Source organism: Pseudopodoces humilis, chromosome 19, assembly GCF_049639895.1.
Source record: "Pseudopodoces humilis isolate 2021_Gansu_Grassland_sample_001 chromosome 19, ASM4963989v1, whole genome shotgun sequence".
NCBI classification, from domain to species: domain Eukaryota; kingdom Metazoa; phylum Chordata; class Aves; order Passeriformes; family Paridae; genus Pseudopodoces; species Pseudopodoces humilis.
Window position 1 is genome coordinate 7,427,827 of NC_142218.1, and position 22,650 is coordinate 7,450,476.

Sequence of the window (22,650 nt, forward strand, 5' to 3'; positions counted from 1 at the left end):
CCAAGTCCTTTTTTTCCCCCTCATCTATTTGTTTTCCTTTTGATCAAATAGGAAAGGATGTGAGATCTGGAGTATGTAAGATCAGGGATGCCATGGAGTGGAGGGCACGTGTTCGCCCAGTCTGGAAAAATCAAGCCCATCAGACTAGAGGATGGCTGTCACCCTGAGCCCCTGCAAGGACCTGGGATGAGGAATTAGTGTTGTGGCTGGGGTCCAGCTGGACGTAAGGATCACATTGGCGAGGAGTCCAAAAGCAGCTGGAGCAGTGCTGGCAATGCCAAGGCTTCCCAAAGCCCTCCAACATGGCACAGAACCCACCCTGCAATCTTCCCAGTCCAGGGGCTGGTGACAAGAGGGTGCTACATGTCCCCAAGCACTTGTCAAGCATTGGATGTGCCAGCAGTGACATGGACCAGCCTGCTTGGCTTTCCCCAGAGTTTTCTTAACAAAGGCATGTGGTTTGAACAAGAATGAACCCCCCAAGTTCTCTTGAGTAACCTCCAGGTTACACAGGGAAAAAAAGCCTTTAAACTACCTGGGCTTCCCTTGCTATCCATTCCCAAGTACATCTTTGGATTGGAGACCAAGAGAAGATGGTCCTCAGAGCTAGGATGGAAAACTGCACACAAGGGTAGAAAATGGGAGGCTGCTGTCCTCCACCACAAGGACAGGGGTGCCAGAGAGGTAGAAGGAGCTGGGAGAGAAGCTCTTCCCAGTTATGCTGTACAGCACCTTGCAAGAGAGCAAGCATTGGTTGGGTGGAGGGTTGGTTGGCCCACGGTTTGAACCTGAATAGTTTGAGAAGGGCTCTTCCAGAGCCAGGTGACAGGTGAACAGCAGAGGTAGGGGAGGACAAAGGGACCAAAGGGGGAATGGTTTCAGTGCATTGAAATGTGCATTGGAATTCAGAATCCCCAGAGATGCCTGCTGGAACAGTAGCCCAGTGGCTACGGAAAACCTGGTGGAAATGGACACAGGCACCTGCACCTTCCCGGTGGCCACAGGCTCAGCGTGCCCAGGACAGCATGGACTGCATGATAATCACTCTGGCAAAGCTGGAGAGTAGAGGAAGGCAATCAAGTGAGTACAGTGGTGGCCACAGGAGCTCCCAGTTTGGGGGTACAGCCCCAGGAGCCCCCAGGGTGCTGCCAAGCTGGGGCTGGACACACAATCCCACCTCTGTGCACAGGGATGCACAGGGAGATGGAAGCACAGGGGAGGAGAGGTACAGCCCCCTGCCTGCAGACCCCTGCAGACCCCCCCAGCAGTGGCAGTGCTTTCCTGCCTCACTGTCCCATTCCCTGTGCACTGCATGAGACAGGCACAGGAGAGAACAGTGCTGGTCCCTGCACTCCACAAGGGTTGGGTGAGATTTTCCCTGGAAGGAATGCCCTGCCACCACTGCTTGGGTTCATGACATCCTACATGACATTTGGGGTGCTGAGATTTGAGGGTGCCATTGACCATTACACTGTTCTTCCTGCTGACATACCACATTCATTTGGGAAATGGATGCTCCAAGAACATCTTCCTTATACAGGCCCTGGAGCCCAAATCCTCCCTGCTCCAGTTACTGTGTAAGCTTTCAAACCATTCAGCAGGATTTTAAAATGTAAGAAAAGGTTTTAGATGTTTTAAAAAGGAAGTAGTGAATATTTGTAAACTACAACCAAACATATAAAACAGTATTTCTTTAGTTCTAGCTAGAAAAGTAATTCTATCACCTCACAGTTCAGTTTCAGCTACATTCAGGTCTAGGAATCTCCACATTCTTATGTAATGCCTTAAAGCAGCAATAGACATAAAAAACAACAAAATTAAATTGTATCAAAAAAAAGAAAAAAAAAAAAAAGATTTGGTTTTTGTATGATCCTGTGTTCAGTGTGTAACCTGAGCAGGGTCCCTTACACCTGCTGCTACAGTTTGGGGGTTTTTTGGCAGTTACTTCAAGAGGTTTTGTTAGTTTAGGAAAAGCACCAATTCACTGTAGTTCAGGTTTGCCTGCAGCTCCCCGGCAGCTGCCCGCACACAGGCTGCTCAGCAAGCGGTGACTTCCCGGCTCCAGGCTAAACCGGAATAGTTAATGCTCTGGAGAATGAGGCTCCCCGTCTCATCAGTGATGCATAGAGCTTCGTGTGCTGGGTAATTAAAGCTTTGTCCATCATTTCCTACATATCACTGTTAGTCCCTTTAAAGAAGTTACCCTGCCAGGTTCTTTGGTTACAGACATTCCTCGGCTCTCCCGGCGAGGCCAGGCTGCCGTCCCGCGGCACGTGGCCGGGGAGGGACGGGGCCGTGGCAGTCCGGTGGCCGTGCCCGTCCCTCTCCCGCCACAGCAGCGGTGCTGTGCATCTTTACCAGAGAGACGAGGGACGCTCTGTTTGCTATTCACAGGCAAAGTAATCCTTGAGCGGGGAGAAGAGGTGCCGGATGACAGGGACGCTCCACGATCCCCCCAGCAGCTTCTGGCGAGTCCCACGGCTGATGTTGGAGACATCCGTGTAGGCGAGAGGGAAACCAAAGATCCTGTGGAGCAGAGGCAGGAAAGGGGAGGTGAGGCAGAGCAGGAGCAGGAATCCCTTTCCTTGGGCAGTACCACTCCCAGGCCACCCCAAAGACAATGAGCATCGGGAGTCTCCTGTGGGGAGGGGATTCAGCTCTCCAGCACAATTGGAGCCCCATGTGACCTGAGCAGAGTCACCATTCTGGATGGGGCCAGGCTGTGAATTCCCACCATCCTCAGTGCCCTCCACCTTGTTGGATTTCCTGGCAAGGCTCCCATGTCCGGGCATCCAGCCTGCCTCTGCTCAGCAGCACCTCTGCAAGCATTGCCCTGGGGGTACTCCATGGAGATAGGACTGAGTAGCTCTGGGTAGCTCTGAGTCATGGGCTGGGCACTTCCCTTACAATCAGATGAAAGTCCAAGAGCCATTTCACATCACAAAGGCTTGGAATTGTCATTTTACTTTCAAATGCCATTAGCTCAGTGTTAACTCCAACAAATACTGACAATTTAAATATAAGCAAGGAAAACTATTTAACCCTAGTCTTGTTTACTAGCCAGAAGCATCCAACTAAAAAACTTCAGTTTTTTTTCTCACATAACTTGATGTGCAGGACTGCTTGTAATTGGATTTATCTACTCCCACTCCTTCTGTAGTGTTTTGCCATGAATTCAGGGTGCTACAGGCTGTGAAGTGTGGAGCAGGGTGCACTCATGCTTTGCCACAGCAGCTGCATTATCATGTGCACATCCCTGCAGGGAAGCTGCCCCTCTGGGAGCTCACTCCCAGGAGCTGGGCTTAGAGCCAGGGAGACAAAAAGCCCACAGGAACAGGCACTACAAAACAAACCAAAACTACTGTGAGAGGCCCAAGAGGACAGCAGACTGATTACCGGTCCATCCCAGGGAGGTTGCCCCAGAAGTAACGAGCTCGGTGGGCAGCTGATATCTTGATAGCATCAATCATAACTGGGTTACACTAGGGACCAAAAAGAGAGGAAATAAAAGTTAGAGGGAATGTTGGTTTGCCTCTCTCCTTCATGGACAGCCCTTCCCACTGCACTGCAGGAAGTTAAAAGTTTTCAGCAAATCCTCAGAATTATGTAGCTCCCACAAGCCCTGTTTCACACCAGAGAACAGCCTGGGTGGCCACATGAGCTCCCAGGTCATGGCCATGGCCAGCAGCTATTGACCATCACAGGGTGCTCAGTGCTGGTTTGCATGGACCAGGATCAGGATTGTCAGCCTCCAGTGGTGATTTTACACCAGCAGTCTCTACTGACCCACAATCCATCCTGGCTACCACAGAGTTAAAACTCCTTCCCAGTCCCTGACCACCCCCCCTCCCTAGAAATAACAGGCATTGCTGGGAACAGATGCTTTCTGCAAGGCTGGCAAAACCCCTCCCCCAGAGGACTAGTGCTTGGGTTTGACCTGATGAAATCCAGACGGGAGCATCCAGAGCCAAGACTAAACTTGATTCCTTGGCATGTGCACCAGGCAGGGGTTTTCCAGCACCAGGGCCACAGGAAACCATAGCAAGACCCTCACACCCGGCACACCCTGCACAGCCCAGCAAGTGTCACCTGCTCCAACGCCTTTCCCACAGCTGTCAGCAATCCCTACCTCCAGAAACCGGGAAATGTCCCTCTTGTCGTTGATCCTCATGGCCACCACATTCTCAAACATCCAGAAGAAGGGCCGCTCCTCGCCTGCCTTGGGACGAGCGTAGTTGAGCAGGTGGTAGAACTCGAAGAACAGCCTCCCAGTTCCTTCTGCGAGGAAAAAGCCGAGCAGCAGGTTTGGACCAGCTGGGACACGGGCTGCAGGGCCGGGGGGCCTGGCTGCCCTCCTCGCCAAGATGGGTACGGAGACAGCCCACCACCAATACAGCTTGGGGCTGAAACACTTCCCCAGGCTGTAGGGTGGCTCCATGCCCCAGGAACATCCCAAGGTATGCAGCCCAGCAGAGGCAAAGCAGCCTTACCAAACAGCGCCTTCCTGGTTGGATTGACAAGGGAAACATCGTCACAGGGGGTTCCACCGATCACCAGGTCAAAAGGACCCCACTCCTCAATCTGCAGAGAACAGACAATCCAGACCGTTAGGAGACGCCACAGAAACAGCTCTCTGCTCCCCAGTGGGCCAGGGCACAAGCCTGTCCCGGAGCTGGTGGGGCGAGAGCCGTGCCCCCATGGTGCCATGTCCCTCAGGCTCCCACAGAAGCAGAGCTCACATTTCTCTTGGTTATGTTCCTGACATCGTGCACGTAGGTGATGTTGCCCTCGGGCCGCACGGTGCCCGCGGCGATGGGGTTCTCGCAGATCTCTGAGGCAATGTACTTCTCCACTTGGATGCCCAAGTCCTTCAGCACCGTGTACCCTGCCAACGGACAGAGGTCTGAGGTCGCACTGCTCTCTTTAGGTTCCAAGTCTCCTTCGTCAGCACCGCTCGATGTGGCTGCTCCTGGATGTCCTAGGTGGGTGTAGTCAAACAGCACTTCAGGGTGAGTAAACTTTTATTTGACCCATTCCTCCAGGCAGGTTTGCTTCCAGAAAGCAGAATGCCAGGGCTGAGTGAATTGAGCCAAACCAGTTGCACTCAGGCACTTCAGAGTACAGGTTACTGGTGTCCCCACAGCTCTGGTTTCTCAGGGAACCAGCCATCCCAGATCACACTTGGCACAGCAGGAACACCCCTATGAGATGCCCACACACGCCCTCTCCTCCATCCCTTCCCCTTTCATGCCCTCTCTCAATCCCTTCCCTCCTCCACAGCCCTGTCCAGCAGAAAAGGGAGACCCTGCCCTCATCTCTCTTCTGATGGGGATCTTCCTGCTTTCAGCCCCTCCTCCCCACCACACTTTTAGAGACAGGTTTGAGCCCATGGAATGACTCATTCCCAAGGCCCAGTGCCAAGACCTACCCAGCAGTGCTCCCCCTACTGCCTCACCTGTTGCCACCCCATCGAACAATGAGAGCACTCGAATTGGTCTCCTCTTCGCTGGAGGAACTGTTGGGTAGATTTTGGGTGCAGCCTGCAATGGAGACAGTCATGAAACCCCAGCCCTGGCAGTGCTGCATTGTCCCATAAAGCTCTGAATGCAGCACCTCCACCTTCAGGACAGCATCTGCGGGACCAAGAGCCTGGCACCCTTGGAAGGGTGGATGGACAAGACAAGGGAGAGGAAAGAGGAAGTTCAGGTCATTCACCCTGCCCTCAGTGACCCTCTTCCCCACATCCCAGCACACTGGGCTCCCTGCCCACAGCCCTTACGTATTCCTGTCCCTTGTCACTGGTGAAGAAGTCCTGCAGGCGAGTGTTCCAGTCCTGCCGGCGCTGCAGCACGCCATGGTTCTGCTGGGGCTGGCACATGTAGCAGTTCCAGGGCTCCTGCTCTTTCACTCTGGCTGACGACCCTCGGCCCACCAGCACCTCCAGACACTCCACACAGAAGCACCTGCCAAACCACAACAGCTTGTGCTTGTCACCCCAGCAACCCCTTTGGGTCACCCCAGCTTCTCCTGGAGTCTCCCCTGCCATACACAGGAGCCCCCACCATTTTACAGAATATTTTTTCAGGCAGTACCCTGGTTTTTAAGGCTGCTAACACAAGCTGGTGACCAAGGCATGGGTAAATCTCCTGCCAACCTCCACGGGGCTTATTCAAGTGATGCCAGGCTCAGTAAGTGCAGGTAGGCTGCGTTGGGCTATGCTGCGTGGCAGGCAGCTGGGGAGAAGCACAGCCCCTGCCCAGACTCATGGAGCACCCTGCTTCCTGCAGCTCCCTGGGAATGATGCCAGGCCCTCAGCCCCAGGAGCAGAGACATGGAGCTCACCTGCAGCAGCTGCTGTTGCTGCAGAGCAGCAGCTCCTTGCCTGCGCAGCAGACGGTGCAGTAGGACTGGTACCCATCTTCGTCATACATGTAGAAGTACTCCAGGAATCTATCCTAGCAAAAGGACATCCAGGAGCAGAGGAGGATATAGGATCAGGAACTGTGCTCAGAGGGTGGAGAACATAGATTTGCACCATTCCCTCTACACGATGAGAACTCAGAGATGTACATCTTGTTTCAGGTGGTGAGAACATGCTGCGGGACAGCCCCACGGGAGACACAGCATGGCCAGGACGTGGCACAGCCAGCCCCTGTCCCAGCAGCACTGGCTGGACCCCAGCCCCATCATCTGACCCCAGGCTCCCACTCAGCCCCAGCACGGCAGCACTTACCCTGCACGTCTGGCAGAGGCCCCCCTTGAACAGTGGGTGGAAGGTGGCCGGGTTCCTCCTCCCGCAGGACAAACAGCTCTCTGTGGGACAGAGAGAGCTACGCTCAACCCGGGGCAGGGAGCACCCAGGGCAGGGACTCCTTACACCACACCACAGGCTGCAGAGGCTGGAGCCTCCCCTTGGAGCCGTGTCTGGATAAAGCCTGCCCTGAGAACTGCATCCAAATGTGGCCTGACCTAGGAACTGTATCTGGATGAGGCTGTGGCTCCCCAGGGAGGATCCGCAGAGCACCCTCTCACCCTCTCACCCTGCACCTCACCTCAGCACCCTGCACTCACAGCACCTTCCCCCCTCCTACATGGTGCAGTTGAAAAGGGACCCACGACTGTTGCTGAGCACCCCCAGCACCTCACACCTCTTCCAAGCAGAGACAGTGTTTACCTTCCAGCTTCCCGCTGTTGCTCGTAGCTTCAGAAACCATTTGCTCTTTAGAAAATTGAAAAGAAGAAAATGGAAAAAAGAATTTATTATTCCTTATGTAACAAACTCTAAATGCACTCTCCTTACAGGTGCCTTATTTCTTGCATTAGAACTACTCCAGCTTTGCTGAGAGATTTGGGTGCAAAACCCACATCCTTTTACTGATGGAGATTAGAGCTCAGCATAGCAGCACATGGTCATGCTCCAAGCTGAGCCACTGGTGGGGCCCAGCCCATGTCTTGCAGTTGGGTTTGCTGGTGTCTTGTAAGGCACAAGTCAGCACCACTAGACCACAAAGGCTTTTGCCTTCAGAAACCAGGCTCATGGTCCCTTGAGAAGAGCCAAGCCCTTTGCCAGAATGGTTTCCCAGTGCTCTCAGGGTGCACAGCCCAGGCCAAGCCACTCCCCAGCTCTCTCTGTTCATTACCTCGGGTCTGGTCCTCTTCCACTCGCTGCTCCTTGCTGTTGTTGCAGGGGTAGGTCTTCAGCCTCTTGGTGGGGGGACACTGTTCAAGGGACACCACCTCCTCTGTCCCATTCTTCAGCACCCCATTCTCTGCAAGAAAGGGAACCTTCCTTAAGCCTCCAGCCTCAGGATTGTCCCAGGATGCCTCTTGCCAAGCCCTGCTGCCAGGTCTCACTCCAGCCACAGCAGGACCCTTCCTGGCCACCTGGGTCCCTACACATGGTACAAGGCTCAGCCACTGCCCATGCCAGCCCCCACCAGCCCCCAGCCAGCCGATGCCACCACCTCACCTGAGCCTTTGGGTGGCCGCAGTCCCTTGAGCCCCAGGGGTTTGAAGCCAGTGATTGCCCAGTCAATCATGGGCTTCAGCTGCTCCTCCAGTGACTCCCTGGGGCCAGTTGTAAACGTCTTCCCCGACCGGCTCCGGGCAACCTGATGAGGATGGGCAGCAGGGGTCAGGGTGACAGGGTGGTCTCCGTTAGGGGAGCAGTCACAACCTGCCAGGGCCACAATCCCAGGCCCCCTCCCCACCCAAAACACACACACACACACACACACACACACACACACACACACAAAAACACACACACACGTGGGGCTTGGTGGCCCAAGGACAGTGGCAGCTGATGGATTCCCGCTCTGGGACATTCCGGTGCCTCCATCCCTCCAATGAGCTCATCTGTCCTCCACCAGCCCCAGTGGAGCCAGAAGCAGGGACAGCCCAAACACACCTCTTGCCCAGATTCTGCACCCTGGAATTCAGCAAGTGGCAGCAAGAAAAGGCAGAAGAGGTGCCTGTGGGTCTGCAGCCCCATATGCTGACATGTGATGTATCCCTTGGATGGGGAGTGGATTCATGGCTGCTCAGCACCAGCCCTGACTTCAAAGCACATCCAGCACTGACCTGGGACACCTCTGGCCAGCCTGGCACTGCCCTGCTGCCATGATGCTGCCACGTCTAAGCCCTCACAGGGAGCCTGGCCTGGGGGTCTGGAACAGTGAGACCCTGGAGCAGCAGCTGCTACCCCTAAACCCTCAGGATAAACAGAGTCTGGCCCCACAGCTGCACTTGGAAATAATCTCAGCAGTGAAAGGAGGGTTTTACTGCACTCCATCCCACAGGCCCCCCAGCCCAGCTGGTTTAGCTGGCACCTCCTCACCCACCCACCCACCCCTGCTGGTTACCTCCAGGGCATGGTAAATGGCACGGCGGTAGGACACCAGCTTGTTGAACGTGGAGGAATTGAAATGTTGCCTAAAGGCCATCAGTCCCACAAGTTTGTCTGCAGAAACCTGAGAGAGAGCATCAAGATCCCACCTGTGAGATGGGAAAGCCCTGCTTGGCCATATCCCCCCAGCACAGTGCAGTCCCCAGCTCCAGCACTGTGGCCACACCAGGAAGCCCAGTGGCAGCTTTGCCAAGAGCAGCAGCGCGACAAGGACGGGTGGGTTGCACCCTCTGCTGGCACTGCTGGCATGACACCAGCACGGCACTTCCTCCCTCCTGCCTGCAGCATGGGAGGGGTTGGATATCCTCACTGGATATTAGGAAAAGGTTTGTGGTTGTGCACTAGAACAGGCTCCCCAGGGAAGTGGTCATGGCATGAGGCTGACAGAGCTCAGGGAGTGTTTGGATGACACTCTTGGGCATATCGTGGGATTTTAGGGCTGTCCTGTGCAGGGAAAGAGCGCAACTCAAAGATCCTTGTGGGTCCCTTCCAACTCAGGATGCTCTGATTCTGTGAGGGTGACCAAGCTCTGAGGGGACATCCCTTACCAAACAGGGGAAGCCCTGGAGCATGGACAAAACCCTGTGAAGTGGCCAGGCAGATGTCCCTATGTCTGGATGCTGTCACCAACCTACCAGTCATTAATTACAGACTGGTCACAGTCATGAAAACTTGCCAGGGCCTGGATATGCTTAACACTGGGAGGGGAGGCCTGGGAGGCTGCAGGAGCACATATACCCCACAGCCAGCCTCAAGAGGGGTAGAAACATGCAGGGAAGGGTGTTTAGGGCTGGGCAGCAGGCTTACCTCAGAGAACTTCCCGTCTCCAAACCACTGCACCCACCGCATGCCCGAGACTGCCTGGCGCTTGGCCGTGGCTCTGTGGGAGACAACGATCGCAGGCCACCAGGAAAAACCTTTGATCTTTCCCCAGACGAGTTCCCCAATTCCAAATTCCTTCCCATCCTGAAAGCACAACACGACAGATCAGCCAAAAGTACAAACTCCTCATTTTGTCTGGGCAGCTGCGCAGGAGAGCCCTGGAGCACAGGAGACAGCCCCGGTGTGTCACCACGTGTGCCACGCGTGTGGAACCTCTGTGCAGTGATCTACAGAAACTGCAACCCCTCCCTCAAGCACAGGGCCAAGCCATTCTCCCCCGGGAGCACTGGATCCCAGCCCTGATCCATGCTGAAGCTTGGTGGGGAGGCCCGTGCGTGCCAGCCCCGTGCTGAGCCCGTGCCTGGCACACGGCGTGGTGCATGCTCCGTCCTGCACAGCCCACCTGGCACGGGGCCCGTGCGTGTCCACTCCTGCCTGCCCTCCCAGGGTCTCTGCGAACACGGGGAAGCCTCGCACCAAGGTTGTTCCCTGGGTGCCCTCAGCAGATGAGCCTCCTCCTTGGCACAGAGCAGCCACTTCACAGGGCTCACAGCTCAGCCTGTGTTGTGTGGCTGCACCCCAGGGAGAGGACACCCACCCACCCTCTTCTTGTTCCTTCGAGGGAGAACAGGAAATGTGGCACAGTGAAAACGGAAGAAAAAGAAGAGCTGAGAATCTTGGTGTGACCCGTCGCAGGCCATGCTGGGTGTGTGCACAGCAAGGCACCTCACAGGGAGCAAAGTCACCTCTCTCCCTGCAGAGCCCTCCTTCCCAGCTTTGTTCTGCAATTAGGTACTTAATTATGCAGCAAGATGCAATTGCCCAATTCCTGCAAGTCTGGGGCCCTGCCCTGTGGCCTGCAGGCGCCGAATCCCGCTCTGCAGCCCCAGCAGCTTTGATTCTCTCCAGCATCCCCGACAGAAATGTTTTCTGCACATGCAACTGCCTGTCTCAGCAGGGCACGGCACACGGCACACGCATGCGTGTCTCGGGGGGCCCACGTGTGCCACCAGTGGCAGCTTGGCAGGGCTGGTCCCCAAAGCATCCAAGCCTGAAAGATGGAGACAGCCCAGCACCATCACACCCCAGACATGCAGAGGAGGAGAAACAGCTCTGAGGTTTCCAGTTTGTTTTGGGACAAGTCACAGAGGTTCCTTGTGTTCCTGGGTGCAGGAGCAGAGTTCAGCCCCTCCGTACCTGGTACTCCAGTGCCATGCCCATGTCTCTGCTCTCTGACTCCTCTGCCCCCAGCTCAACAGAGCTGTTCTGCCCCTCCTGGGAGCTGCTACCAGAGAGTGTGCTGCTGCTCCGGGATGAGTCCTGGGAATCCTCCTCCGTCAGGTCGATGGTCACAGGTGTGGGCACGGCTGAGCGACGCCTGGAGCTCTGCATGGCGGAGACAGAGGAGTGTGAGTGCAGCAGGGAGAGGGACAGGGGAGCAGAGACCTGCCCCACATCACCCCCAGCCCTGTGCCATGCCCTGCAGTCAGATCAGAGAGGGGGAGCCAGGGAGCGAGGGCACCACTGCAGCCATCAATAGAGAGGAGAGCCCTTAATGAGGCCATCTGCAGGAGAACTGCTCTGCTTTTACTGCCAGCCCCAGAGGAAATGGTGCACCACTGCCTCCTCCCACTTTCCTGTCCCAAATCCACCCCGGGGTGCTCAACACACCCAGCTCGTAGCAGGGGCAAAATACAGCATAAACACACCCCCTTCACAGGGGAAAGGGAGGCACAAGGAGGCTGCACCATCTCTGAAGATACATGACCAGGGACCAGGGCACAGCAGCAGTGCAGGTCTCTGGAGCCCCAGGGAAGCCCCAGGGAAGCCTCAGGGAAGTCCCAGGGAAGAAGCCCTGGCCCTGCCAGACCCTCACCCGCACGGGAGTTGGCAGGTCCCTGAGAGTCTCCACACTGCGTGGTGGTTCCTTGATCCGCATCTCATGCCGGGTCCGCCCTGCCTGGAACATGAGGCAGAGGGTGGTGGGCTTCTGCCTGAGGCTGCTCTCCCACCCAGCACTGCCCCAGGGCTGCACCTGCTACCAGCACAGAGGGCTGTCACAGAATGGGTGCCCTCCTCACAAGGGGACACGGACAGTCTGCGCCCCATGGGGCTGAGCACCACAGGCAGAGCCCTGCGGAAGGTGAGAGTAGGCAGATGGATGCTGGAGGCACCTTGTCCTGAGCCCCTTTGGGCAACTTTCTCCTCCACTGCACCTCTGCAAGGCTCAGGAGCCCGATTGCTGCAGCCTACTACACCCACATGACAGAGAGATCAGGAGCCACAGCTGGGAAGACTGGGATGCCAGGAGAACCAGAGCACAGCAGAGCATCCATCCCAGGCATGGTCCCACTTACACACCCTTGATGCTCTCACACTCCTGTGGGTGCTCCTTCCCACAGCCAACCCTGCAGCAGCACCCAGGGCAGCCTTTCTCTGGTGGTCACAGTTACAGTCCAGCCCAGACTTGTCTCCTGCATCCAGCATAACAGAGGTTCAAAATTAAATGACATTTTGCAGTGAAGAGCCCTCAAACTAAACATAGTGGGAGAGTTGAATTTTCACCCACTGGACTTACGGCTCTTTCTTTTGGAAGCTGCCTCATTTCAGGCAGATCTCCAACCCTGGGGTTTAATTCTATCTCAAAACAATACAGCCAGAAGGCAAAAAAAAGTCCAGACCCTGGAGGCTTGTCACTCTGGTCAACAAAAGAGGGTGGGTGAAATTTGGGTCCAGCCCCACAGCAGCTAAAAGCAGCTCACCCTAACAGTGGGAGGCACGAGATACTTCAGTCTATCAATACAGCCAAGACTTTAAAGAAATTATCAGCATAATTATTAGGCTGCTGCAACATGCAATGGGCATTGCTGCATCCCACACCACCCCCTCCTACTGCTGTGGTATCATGAGAAGCAGGAATTTAAAAAGTAAAATACTAAACTGGTGAGTATTGCATCCATCACTGACTATTCCTCTAGCACTGAGCACAAAAGAAGCCCAGAGGGAAAGAAATGAGGATCCTGGCACCGGATGCCCCCCGACAGAGCAGCCCCAAAAAGCACCCTAGGTGTTCGCTTACCCTCTGCGCTGGCGCCAGATCGAGCGGCCAGGCCAGGTCCTCCTTGGAAAGGTCTCCATTGCTGTCCTTCTTCTTCAGGGGCAGCAGCCCCAGGCCTCTGGAATCTGTGCAAAGACAGAGCAGCCTCAGGCTCTGCAAGCCCACCTGGCTGTGTCCCTGCATGCCCCAGCCTCCCACTGCTCCCACAGCACAATTTGGAGACACCAAAACCTCATCTCAGAGAAACATGGCTGAGAACAGAGACAAGTGGCGCCCCGAGGGCTCCCCCATTGTGGCACCAATGCCCCAGATCACCCACCTGTCCCTAAAACTGGGAGGGATTAGCAGCAAGCATGGGGACATTCTGATCTACTGCTTTGTTCCTGAAAGCTCAGAGGCACAAGGAAGCCACATTCCAGCTCTTCAGGGCTTCAAATCCCAAGAGGTGGGATTTGGGAACGCTGACTGGAGAATCCCAGAAGCAGCAATGCAGCCCCTCAGGTCAATGGCACCCCTCAGGCTGAAGGGGCTCCCCTGCTTTCCTCATTCCTCACTGAGGAGCAGAGCCAGCATCCCAGTATGGCACACATTTCCACAACCATAGCATGGCCTGCACGTGCTACTGGATCACAGAAATCCAGTGGGGTCACGCAGGGACTCTGGCCACAGCCACAGCACTTCATCCCCCAGCATGGCTCTGGGACAGAGGCTGTGAGATCCCCAACCCCCTGCATCCTTGCACATCCTGGGAGCACTCTGGGCTCAGCGTGGTGACCCTCACCTGGAGTGCTGGGCTTCCCATTCGCCTCCAGTACAACACCAGGTGCATTGTCCCCATTGATGAGGATCAGCTTTGCCCTACAGTCTGCCTCATCCTGCCCGTGGCTCTTGTCCTTCTTCATAGTCGCCTGCAGAAGCCAAAATGGAAAGGAAATTCAGCAGTGCAAGGAAGCCCCAGGGAGGGCACGGAAAACATAGTGAGGTCCTTGAGTCAGCTTTCACTTCATGCCCTTCAGCAGAGGGGTCTGACTGGAGATGCATCTAAAGGTCCTGGGAAATAAAGTGCATAACCTCCACACAAATGTGGTGGTCCTGAAAACCAACCAGCAGCTCCATCTAAAAAAAGATCCCAGACACAACCCACTTATCCTTAGGGAAATACTAGGTTTTCCCCCAATGTCTGTATGCTGGCTCAAAGCTGCCAAGCCCCAGCTCACTCTGGCAGGCCCTGTCTGGAGAGGAGTTGCATTTTCCTGGCCACCCTGTAGAAACCAGGGGACAGCCCAGCCCTGGGGACAGCCCACCCCTGGGGCAGCAGGCTCCCTGTATTCTGGCTGCCCAGCCCAGAGGTGGGTGGGCTGTTCCTGCAGCAGTAGGACAAGCAGGCAGCCCGCCATGAGGGGCAAAGTCCTGGAGCCTGCATTAAACTCTCCCAGAGAGAGAAAACTCCTCCTGCCCCCGCTCTTGGCCTCAGCTCCCCTGCCCCAGGGTGAAGGGGCAGAGCACGGGGCTGTGCCACAGCACCCCAGCACCCCCTGCCCTGGTGTCCCCCTGCAGAGCTGGGGCTCGCCTTGCTTGCTGCCTTCCTTCCCTTGGGCCTGTTTTCTGAGCCTCCCTGGCTCCTGTTTTCTGAAGTGGAAGCTCCCAGCTCTCCCAGAGGCACCCGGACGCCATGAACTGTGCTGCCTCATTGCCGGGCTATGGGTCTGTGCTGCAACTTGCCTCTTCAGCAGCACAGTCATTTATTTTAGCAGCACGTAACTCAAGAGCTGAGGAGATTGCAGGGCTTTGCCCACCTACAGCCGTGTTAGGAAGCCAAAGCAACACCCCCCTCAGCCCCAGGGAGACCCCAGCTCCAGCCCACCGCCCCTTCTGCGTCACTCTCGTTCTGCATCGCCTCCAACCACTGCCCTAACAATTGAGATTTCTGCTTTGAAATCATCTGTCAGCACCTCTGACAAACAAAGACCGGTTGGAGTTCGATATTTTGGATGCAGAGGGCAGAGTTAAAAACCTGGTAACACCCAAACACAAAGGAAAACAGGTGTCCAGCACCCACCTCCACAGGCAGAGACCCCGGTGCGCATACTGCCTCCCCCCTCGACAAAGGGAGGAGAGGAATGGCACCGGACACTGCATAACCCCCCCCAGCTGTGTGTGCAGAAATCCCTCTGCTGCAGCACATCTGCTCCCAGACCCGACAAACAATTCCTGGGAGCTGCCCAGACTCGCCGCCTGCCCCCGGCCCAGGCGGATGGTCCCACATGGCCCCAGATGCTCCAGGATGCAGCAATCCACCACAGCACAGCCAGGTCAGGGTCAGCTCCTCCTGGTCTGCACCCCCTCCCCTAGCCCACAATGCTGCAGAGCAGCAGCAGCCATGACTGGCAGCAAAAACTCACCAAAAAAAGTAAATGCCCCTTGGGAATCCCTACAGGAAGGCGTTAGGCATGCTGCTCTCCCAGCATGAGGGTGATCTGAACCAGAGGGTAACAAGGAGATGGAGCTGCCTGCATGAGGCAGGCAAGATTCAGGGAGAACAGAAGCAGGCAAGGATATCTCCCAGCCTTCCCAAACACCTGCACCCACAAAACTCCATTGGGACCCTCAGAAAACCTCTACATTCATTCCTTTGTCAGGAACCTTAGTCCAAGAAGTTCAAACTTGCATTTCAAAATGGCTTTTCCTTTCTCAGCCCCGGGACTGCCTCATGTCCAGCACACCAGGCAAAGTTGTCCTGTCAGCCTAGCACTGGGGAGATGAAGAGCTAAGGAGACAGTGTGGCCAGGTGTCCCCAGGGACACAGCCAGGACTGAACACCTGATGCCCCAAGCTCAGCTTTGCCACGTGCTTAGGGAGCTCCCACATGGCCTTTATTCCAGCTATAAAGTGGGGAAAAAAGGGTTATCCCTTTGGAAGGAACTGCTCACTGGCAGAGCAGAGACCCACAGGTGACAGCTCTGTGGGTCCATGGCACAGGCCACAGGCCCTGCCGCGAGCACAGGCACATCAGCTCCCTGCTTGGTCCGTGCCCTTCTCCAGCTGCATTGCTCAGGATCACTCAAGGACATCCCATCACCATCCTGATGGGAAAAGGAACAGCACACCATGGCACAAATGGCTCGTTCAAAATCCCTCTCCCAAAATCCTAAGCCTATGCAGGACTGCAATTCCCATCCCTTTTCCTGCTGTTTGCACCAAGTGCTGAAGCCACACGAGCCCATCCTGCTGCCCACTGCTTGCCCAGGGTCCCCCGCAGGAGCCACATCCTTGTGAGCTCACCCCCTCCTGCTCAAGAGGAAGGCTTGGTTCTTTGTCCTCGCCTCCCCTTGCAGAAACACCAACATGTGCACTCAGGGCATTAATAATAAGAAACAGAGCACTGCCCTCACATGTGTTGGCTCACAGGAGACCAACCCTGCAGTGTTTTTGCATTTCCCAGCACCCTGCAAAACACACGGGTTGCTCCACAGTCATGCACTCCAGACAAAAATCCGTAAGGTGGCAAGTAATGCAGAATTCCAGCTCCATTGCCGAAAGCTCCCCAAGAGCCGGACACCAGTGGCAGCCGTGGCACTGCCTGGTGACCAGGACCTGCCCTGCAGCCAAATCCCACCGAGAAGACAATGAACTCGCTGACTCCACAGCCCGCCTTCATTTTGCAATACCAATTTCTTTAAGATTTAAACTGGTTAAAGACCATGCCACAGTATTAACTGCTTAGAGAAAGTTCTGGTCCCTGCCTGGCCATGACTGCTGGTCACCCTGGAGTGGGCAGAGCAGGCAGAGTGGGAAGAACGGCTGGGCTCCCCTGGCAGAGAGGGCAGGGTGGGCAGGGCTCACCTGGCCGGGCCATGCTCTGGACTGCATCCCTGCCCCTGCTCCCGGGGCTGCTCTTCCAGCCTGGCCCAGGCTGGTTTCAGTTTTCCTTGCTGGGAAAACAGGCCTGTTATCAGGTGCATGTCCCCAGGAGGTGGGGAGTTTTCGGACTTTGCCTCCAGACAGGGGCATGCATATCAAAAGCTGGAGGGAAGAGCTTTACCCATGGCTGGGATGGAGCCATCGCCCAAGCCCTGTTTGAATAACAAAAAGAAATAAAGGACCCTAATGGCCGGGCTGGCTCTGGGCTGTCGTGCACACTAATGGCCTTTAAGTCTCCCAAAAAGATACATTTTCTTCTAATCCTGGGAAGAAAGGAGTTGCTGGGTTGGCAGTTCCGTAAGAAAGGCGCCGATTTCGCAGATGTGTTCGTTGGGAAGGGCAGGGGGCGAAGGGCAGGCTCCCCCTGCCCGCTTCCTGTGCCTGGCCTCTCTGCTCTCCCGGCTCCGGCACTTCCCTCCATTTCCCCCGGTTTCCTCCTGCCCCGCTCCGCTCCCCCCGCAGCCCTCGGCGCTCACCCTGGCTCTCCCCGCTGCCTCTCAAGCAAAGCTGGGTTAAAGAAAAGAAACAAAACACAAACCGGCCCCTCCTCTCCCATTGCAGACCAGGCTGGAGACGTCTCCCGGACGGCCACCATCCCCGCCAACCGCTGCTCCAGCTGCTCCGGGCTCTTTACCATGTTCATCCCGCTGGGATCCCGCCGAGCCCCCCGGCGTGGGGCAGTGGCAGCCGGCGGGCAGTAGCTGGGGGCTGTGGGCAGGGCTGGAGGCTTTGGGGGCTGTGGTGGCTCTGGTGCACAGGTGAGTCCCGCTCAGCGGTGGTGAGTCTTCTGTCCGGAGTCGTCACTGCTTCATTCTCCCCCTGAACAAGAGGACATAAAGATGACAATGACACCTGGCTGTCCCCATGGCCGCCCGCCAAAGCCTGTGCAGCCCCAGAGACGGGACTGGGATACCCGGCCTCACTCCTCAGTTGATTGAAAATTAGGAAGCTGGAAACTGAGGCAGGAAAGGAGAGTACTAATACTGCTCAGGGCAGCACGCTCCAGCCACTCTTTCTTTGCCCTCTCCCGTTCCGAGGGAGGTCGGTGCAAGACCACCTCTTGCCCCAGGACAACCACTCGCCCCGCCGCTCCCCTCTCCCGGCTTCCCGGGACTTGTGTCCCACGCTGGGGCCGCTCCGAAGAGTTCATTCCTCCTCCGAAGACCTGCCCTCCCCGGAGGGAGGGCACCCGGGCTCGGCAGGAGGCGGATGCCAGCAGAGCCCTGCGGTCGATACCTGCTCCGGCCACCGCGTCCCTCCGGATCGGCCCCGGAGAAGCTTCGCGCCCGAGGTGCGGCCGGGAACCTCTTTTCCTGCCAACAGAGGGAAGATGCGCTGTCAGATCCCCGACCGAAAACCGAAAACAAAGGTGTTCGGTCCGGGGCAGCAGCGCCACCGTGTCCCGGTACCCAGCAGTTCCCCATGGTGCCCTCGGCCTGGAGGCGGCGCTGCCCGGGACGACCGAGCCGGGCAGGGGGACCCCGGCCCCCCCCGAACCATCCCGGCCCCGCAGCCATCACTCGCCGTATCAGCGAGGAGACCCTCCCGCCGCAGTCCCTGGCTCAGTCCCCCCGCGGGGGGTCCCGCACCGGCCCCGTGGTGACAGTCCCGGGACGCGCCCCCGGGGCTCGCGGCGCCTCCGCGGGAAACTCCGAAAGTTGCAACGGGACCGGAGGGGTGGGCGGGACCAGGGGGACTTAGGGGACCATGCCTGAGGCTGTGGGACCGACGATCTCCACAACACGCCCCAGAGCCGAGTGCCGGCAACAAGTGGCGGCGGGGCCCACCATCCCCTGCCCCAGCCCTCGGGACGAAGCCGCGAGTTCCCGGTTACCGGACACCGGGGCCGCCACACCGGCCGGGGCGCTCCCGCCGCCGCGCTCCGGTGCGCCCGGTGCCGCCTTCCCCTCCCGCCTCATTGTCCCCCGCCACCGCCGCGGACAACAAAGCCGCCCACGAGGATGTGCCAGGGCTCCGGCTCGGACCCTCCGGTCCCCCCGGTCCAGCGCTCACCTGCGCCGCGGCGGGACGCGCCGTCCAGCGGGGCCGCGCCGCCGCTCGCCGCTGCCCGCGCCCCGGCCGGCCCCCGACAGCCCCGCGCTCCGGTTACATGGCGCTTTAACCCTGCCCGTGCTGGGCAGCCCCTCCTCCTCCTCCTCCTCCTTCGCCGCCCCATGGCGGGGGAGGGGAGCGCGGGGCCCGCACCGCCACCGCACCCGCCAGGCCCCCCAAGCCCGTGGGGCACGCAGCCCTCGGACTCCCGCATTCCCCCAGGGCCCGCATCCCCCGGGGCGCCACATCCTTCCCCGCGGCGACTCCACACCCCCCCGGTGCCCCAATGTGTCCCATCCACTGCCCCACATCGCCCGGACCACCGCCTAGCACCCCATATCTCCCTTGCCTCGGCTCCCCGCGTACCCGCTCCGGCGCTCTGCATCACCTCCGCGGGGCTCAGCATCCCTCTCCGGGGGCTCCACATTCCTCTGATGTCTCACACCCTCCCGGGCTCCCCACCCCGTGGTACCCGCCGGCGTCCTGGTATCGCCTCCACTGCCCGGCATTCCCCAGGGTTCATCATTTCTCCGGAGCTCGGCCCTTGGAGCCCCGCACAGCTCAATCCCGGAGGCAGAGGAGATTCCCTTGGCACCCTGGGGCCGGGCAGAGCCCTCTCCCACCGAGCCACCTCTCTGCCCTCCGGTTTCCAGCAGCACCATGCCCCACACAGCCCCATGCAGCACAGCCCCGCTCAGAGCACCGTGAGCAGACAAAGCCTCACAAGTTTTACACTCAGTTTTTGTTTGTTCTTTCCCTTTCCCGTCCAGAGGCAAGACACTTGCAGGGCTGCGCCGGGGCCAGGGACACAGCCCGCGCCTCTCCTGTCCCAGACAAAGCATCCGGAGTCCACGTGGGGTATAATCTTCCCTGCTCGCCTGTTATTACTTCTAGATTCAGCAGAAAAAAAGTGTGTAACAGTAAGAAAAGGAATATGATTATCCTGGTGTGATAGAAATTAGTTTTCAGGGTCAGGAGGAAATCTTAGTTAGCCAAAGTGTCTGAAATCTGCAGGACCAGCCCCAGGCCTGTACGGCAGGTTCCCCCAAACCACACCTCCATCCCTGCACAACACAAGCATGAAAAATTTGGCAGCAAATGTAAAAACTGCTCTGCAAGTGAACAGGAGGAGCTGAGAAACCCACTCTGAATAAGCCCTTGGGGATACTAAACGTCACCATTCAAACAAACATGCACCACATAAACCTAAAACAAATTTGCAGCTCAGGCAAGTACATTAAAACAGGCAAATATATTTTACTCCCATTTGTTTTTCCAGAATTAGGAAAGGGAAATGCTTTTGAGAGCTGTGCTCATGAGAGTTTCCAGGGCACTGTGAGGGTAGAATCAGTCCTTCCCGCATCCACGGGTTCCTCTCCCTTTCTACGGAAACCTTCCTGCTGCTGTTGGCCTCGCTGACCTGCCATCAATCTCCCGCCAGCCGAAACGCCCTCTTTCCCTCTCTGCCCCTCAGTTATCATTTTATTCAGGAGAGCAAAGCTCTGCAAACTGCTTGTGGGAAAGGTCTGGTACCAGACAAAGCAGCTCTGGCAGATGATGAGCCAAAGCCTGATCCTTTTCCTGTCTTTGCTACACACACCAGAGAGATGCTGAGAGTTTATTTCTGTTCAATCAAGAGGATTTGTATGTCATTTCACAGGAAACAAGGTACCTCTATAGAGGATTTTATATCCAGGCTCCTGCCACTCATTCCAGGCACCTGCATCACGCTCTCAGCAGCTCCTGTTGACCCAGGGCTGGCTGGCATCAGCAGCCTCTGTCAGAAGAGTACCAAAGCAGCCCCCTCACTGCTTCCCACCAGCCCTGTGGCTTTCCAGCATAGACCAGTGATGGGACATGGCTGTGTGGGCAAAGCTCCTCCACTCCAGAGCTGGAGCAGCTGCAAGGAGCAGGCAGCACGGCCAGGGCTCATGTGAGCAGGAAGGGAAAGCTGAGGGTCCCTCACCATGCCTGGGCATAAGCAGCATGGCCCCCACACACCATTGCCATGGCCACATCCCTGCCCAGGATGGAGGAACTCCCATCGGCAGGAAGGCTGGGCTGCCCAGCTTCTGCAAAAAGTGATTCCAGCAAGAACCATTCCCCCAGTCTCGCTGTGCTCCTTTGGCTGGCTGGCATCTCAAATTCATGGAGCCAGTGACCAAACAGCTGAAGGAGCCATTCCCTGGCACTATGACACAGTCCGGACTGGCAACATCCATTCACATCGGAAGTGACTCCTCATTTTGCACATGCTTCCCAGCAACCATTCCAGCTCTTCCACACATAACTCCTCACTCCCAACCCTGAATCCTTCTCTTCACTGAAGGCTGCTCAGCCAGTGTCTTCTCTGAAGTGCACCTGGGGTATGTCACCATGCCCAGTTCCTCTCTGTCCACCCAGTTCTCACACTCCAAATTTCTTCCTAAAATTCTCCTTTGCCACCCTGGCCAGGCAAACCAATGCCACTCCCTGCCCAGAGCTCTGCTCTAGCTGCCACCACCTCCCATCTTTTGCTCTGCCCCCAAAGGTTTTAGCTGGGACCTACTCTGTGTATCACAGCAGTGTTCATGGAGATCCTCCACAAATAAAGCGATTGAGCAAATATGTGTCATTACCTACAGCTGGCAGCAGTGTAACCTTGTCACCTCCGGATCTTTTGGGTCCTAGATTCCCACATCCCAGTAATGGCTGACCACTTGTTTGGTCTTCTTGCAGGCAGGGAGGAGCACCAGCACCATTAAATCAGCTTGGACAGTCACAAGCTGGGGCTGAGAGCAGGAGGAACTTCTCTTTCCACCGGAGTTGGCGGCGATGCTCCTGCTGCATTCAGGCTTTGGGGTGCCCATGTTGATGCACACACAGCTCAGCAGCTCTTTCCCAGCCCATAGTAATACCATTCTCACTGCACAGCATTCTTCACTGCAAGACCCCATCGCAGCACGTCCCACAGGATGTCTCCTCCTCTTCCATGAGTATCTCCATGGTCTGAGCCCTCACCCCAGCCCTGCGCTGGCCACCTGCCTCTCCACCAGCTCCACCAGTGCTGCTCCATCACAGCTCTCAGCAGTCAGTCCCTCCTCACCACGGCTCCTGTCTCCTGTCCCTGGCACCTCTGCTGAGTCCAGGGAGAGCTGTGCCACTCAGCAGAGCTCTGACTGCTGGAATCAAGGTCTGTTCCTGCTGTGGGAGAGCCTCATCCTGCTGCCACATGTGGAATACAGCCTCAGCCTGCCTTACAGCTGGGCTAGCTTTTCCCATCTGGGGAGAATTGCTGTTTACACAGAGATAGGAAATGTTATCCCTCCTACAAGAAGTTTCTAGCCCTTCCTGTGGGCTGGCCAGGCCCACATGATACAAACCTCTAATAAAAAAAAAGGTTAAAAATAAGTGTCATCCGTGTACCCAGAACATCTAGAAAGTCTGCAGCTACCCGCCTGCGAACTTCAAACGCCAAGGCACACAAAGAAAAATCTTCAATGCCTCTCTAACAAAGCTGGCCACAAAATCCTCTTTTTCCTAGAAAACAGGATACGCCTGCTACAGCCTAATCTGAAGTGACGAGGCCTCCCCAAACCACCCTCCTAAGCACATATACTTTTATCAAGAGGAACGCTGCTCCCAGGGGGTGGCTGCCGACAGAGCCCCCTCCCTCCACGCCAGGTCCAGAGCTGTTCCTGCCTGCCCGGGTCAGGGATTATGGTCCCTGCTCAGGAGCAGAGGAGCCGCTGGAGAGAGGGAGGGTTTTGCCTGTGGCTGCAAGGCAGGAAGGAGTGTGGCAGAGCCCAGCACTGGAGCTCCCAGCCCTGCTCCACCTTTGCACAAAAGG

The 22,650-nt window shown here is 56.8% G+C and overlaps 1 protein-coding gene across 1 annotated transcript; it reads right to left on the reverse strand.

The window, feature by feature from the left end:
* Nucleotides 1-986: 986 nt before the first annotated feature.
* Nucleotides 987-21,578, reverse strand: DNMT3B (DNA methyltransferase 3 beta). Its single transcript, XM_088064446.1, has 21 exons — nt 21,440-21,578; nt 18,006-18,082; nt 17,308-17,588; nt 13,630-13,756; nt 12,870-12,973; nt 11,667-11,750; nt 10,988-11,176; nt 9,716-9,874; nt 8,865-8,972; nt 7,970-8,111; nt 7,641-7,769; nt 7,175-7,219; nt 6,734-6,813; nt 6,343-6,455; nt 5,780-5,963; nt 5,456-5,540; nt 4,740-4,978; nt 4,491-4,581; nt 4,130-4,278; nt 3,397-3,482; nt 987-2,526 (listed from the first exon to the last, which is right to left on the reverse strand). The coding sequence occupies exons 3-21, from the start codon at nt 17,410-17,412 to the stop codon at nt 2,385-2,387; spliced, it is 2,361 nt and encodes a 786-aa protein (XP_087920572.1). The 5' UTR covers nt 17,413-17,588; nt 18,006-18,082; nt 21,440-21,578; the 3' UTR covers nt 987-2,384.
* Between the last annotated feature and the right edge of the window lie 1,072 nt (nt 21,579-22,650).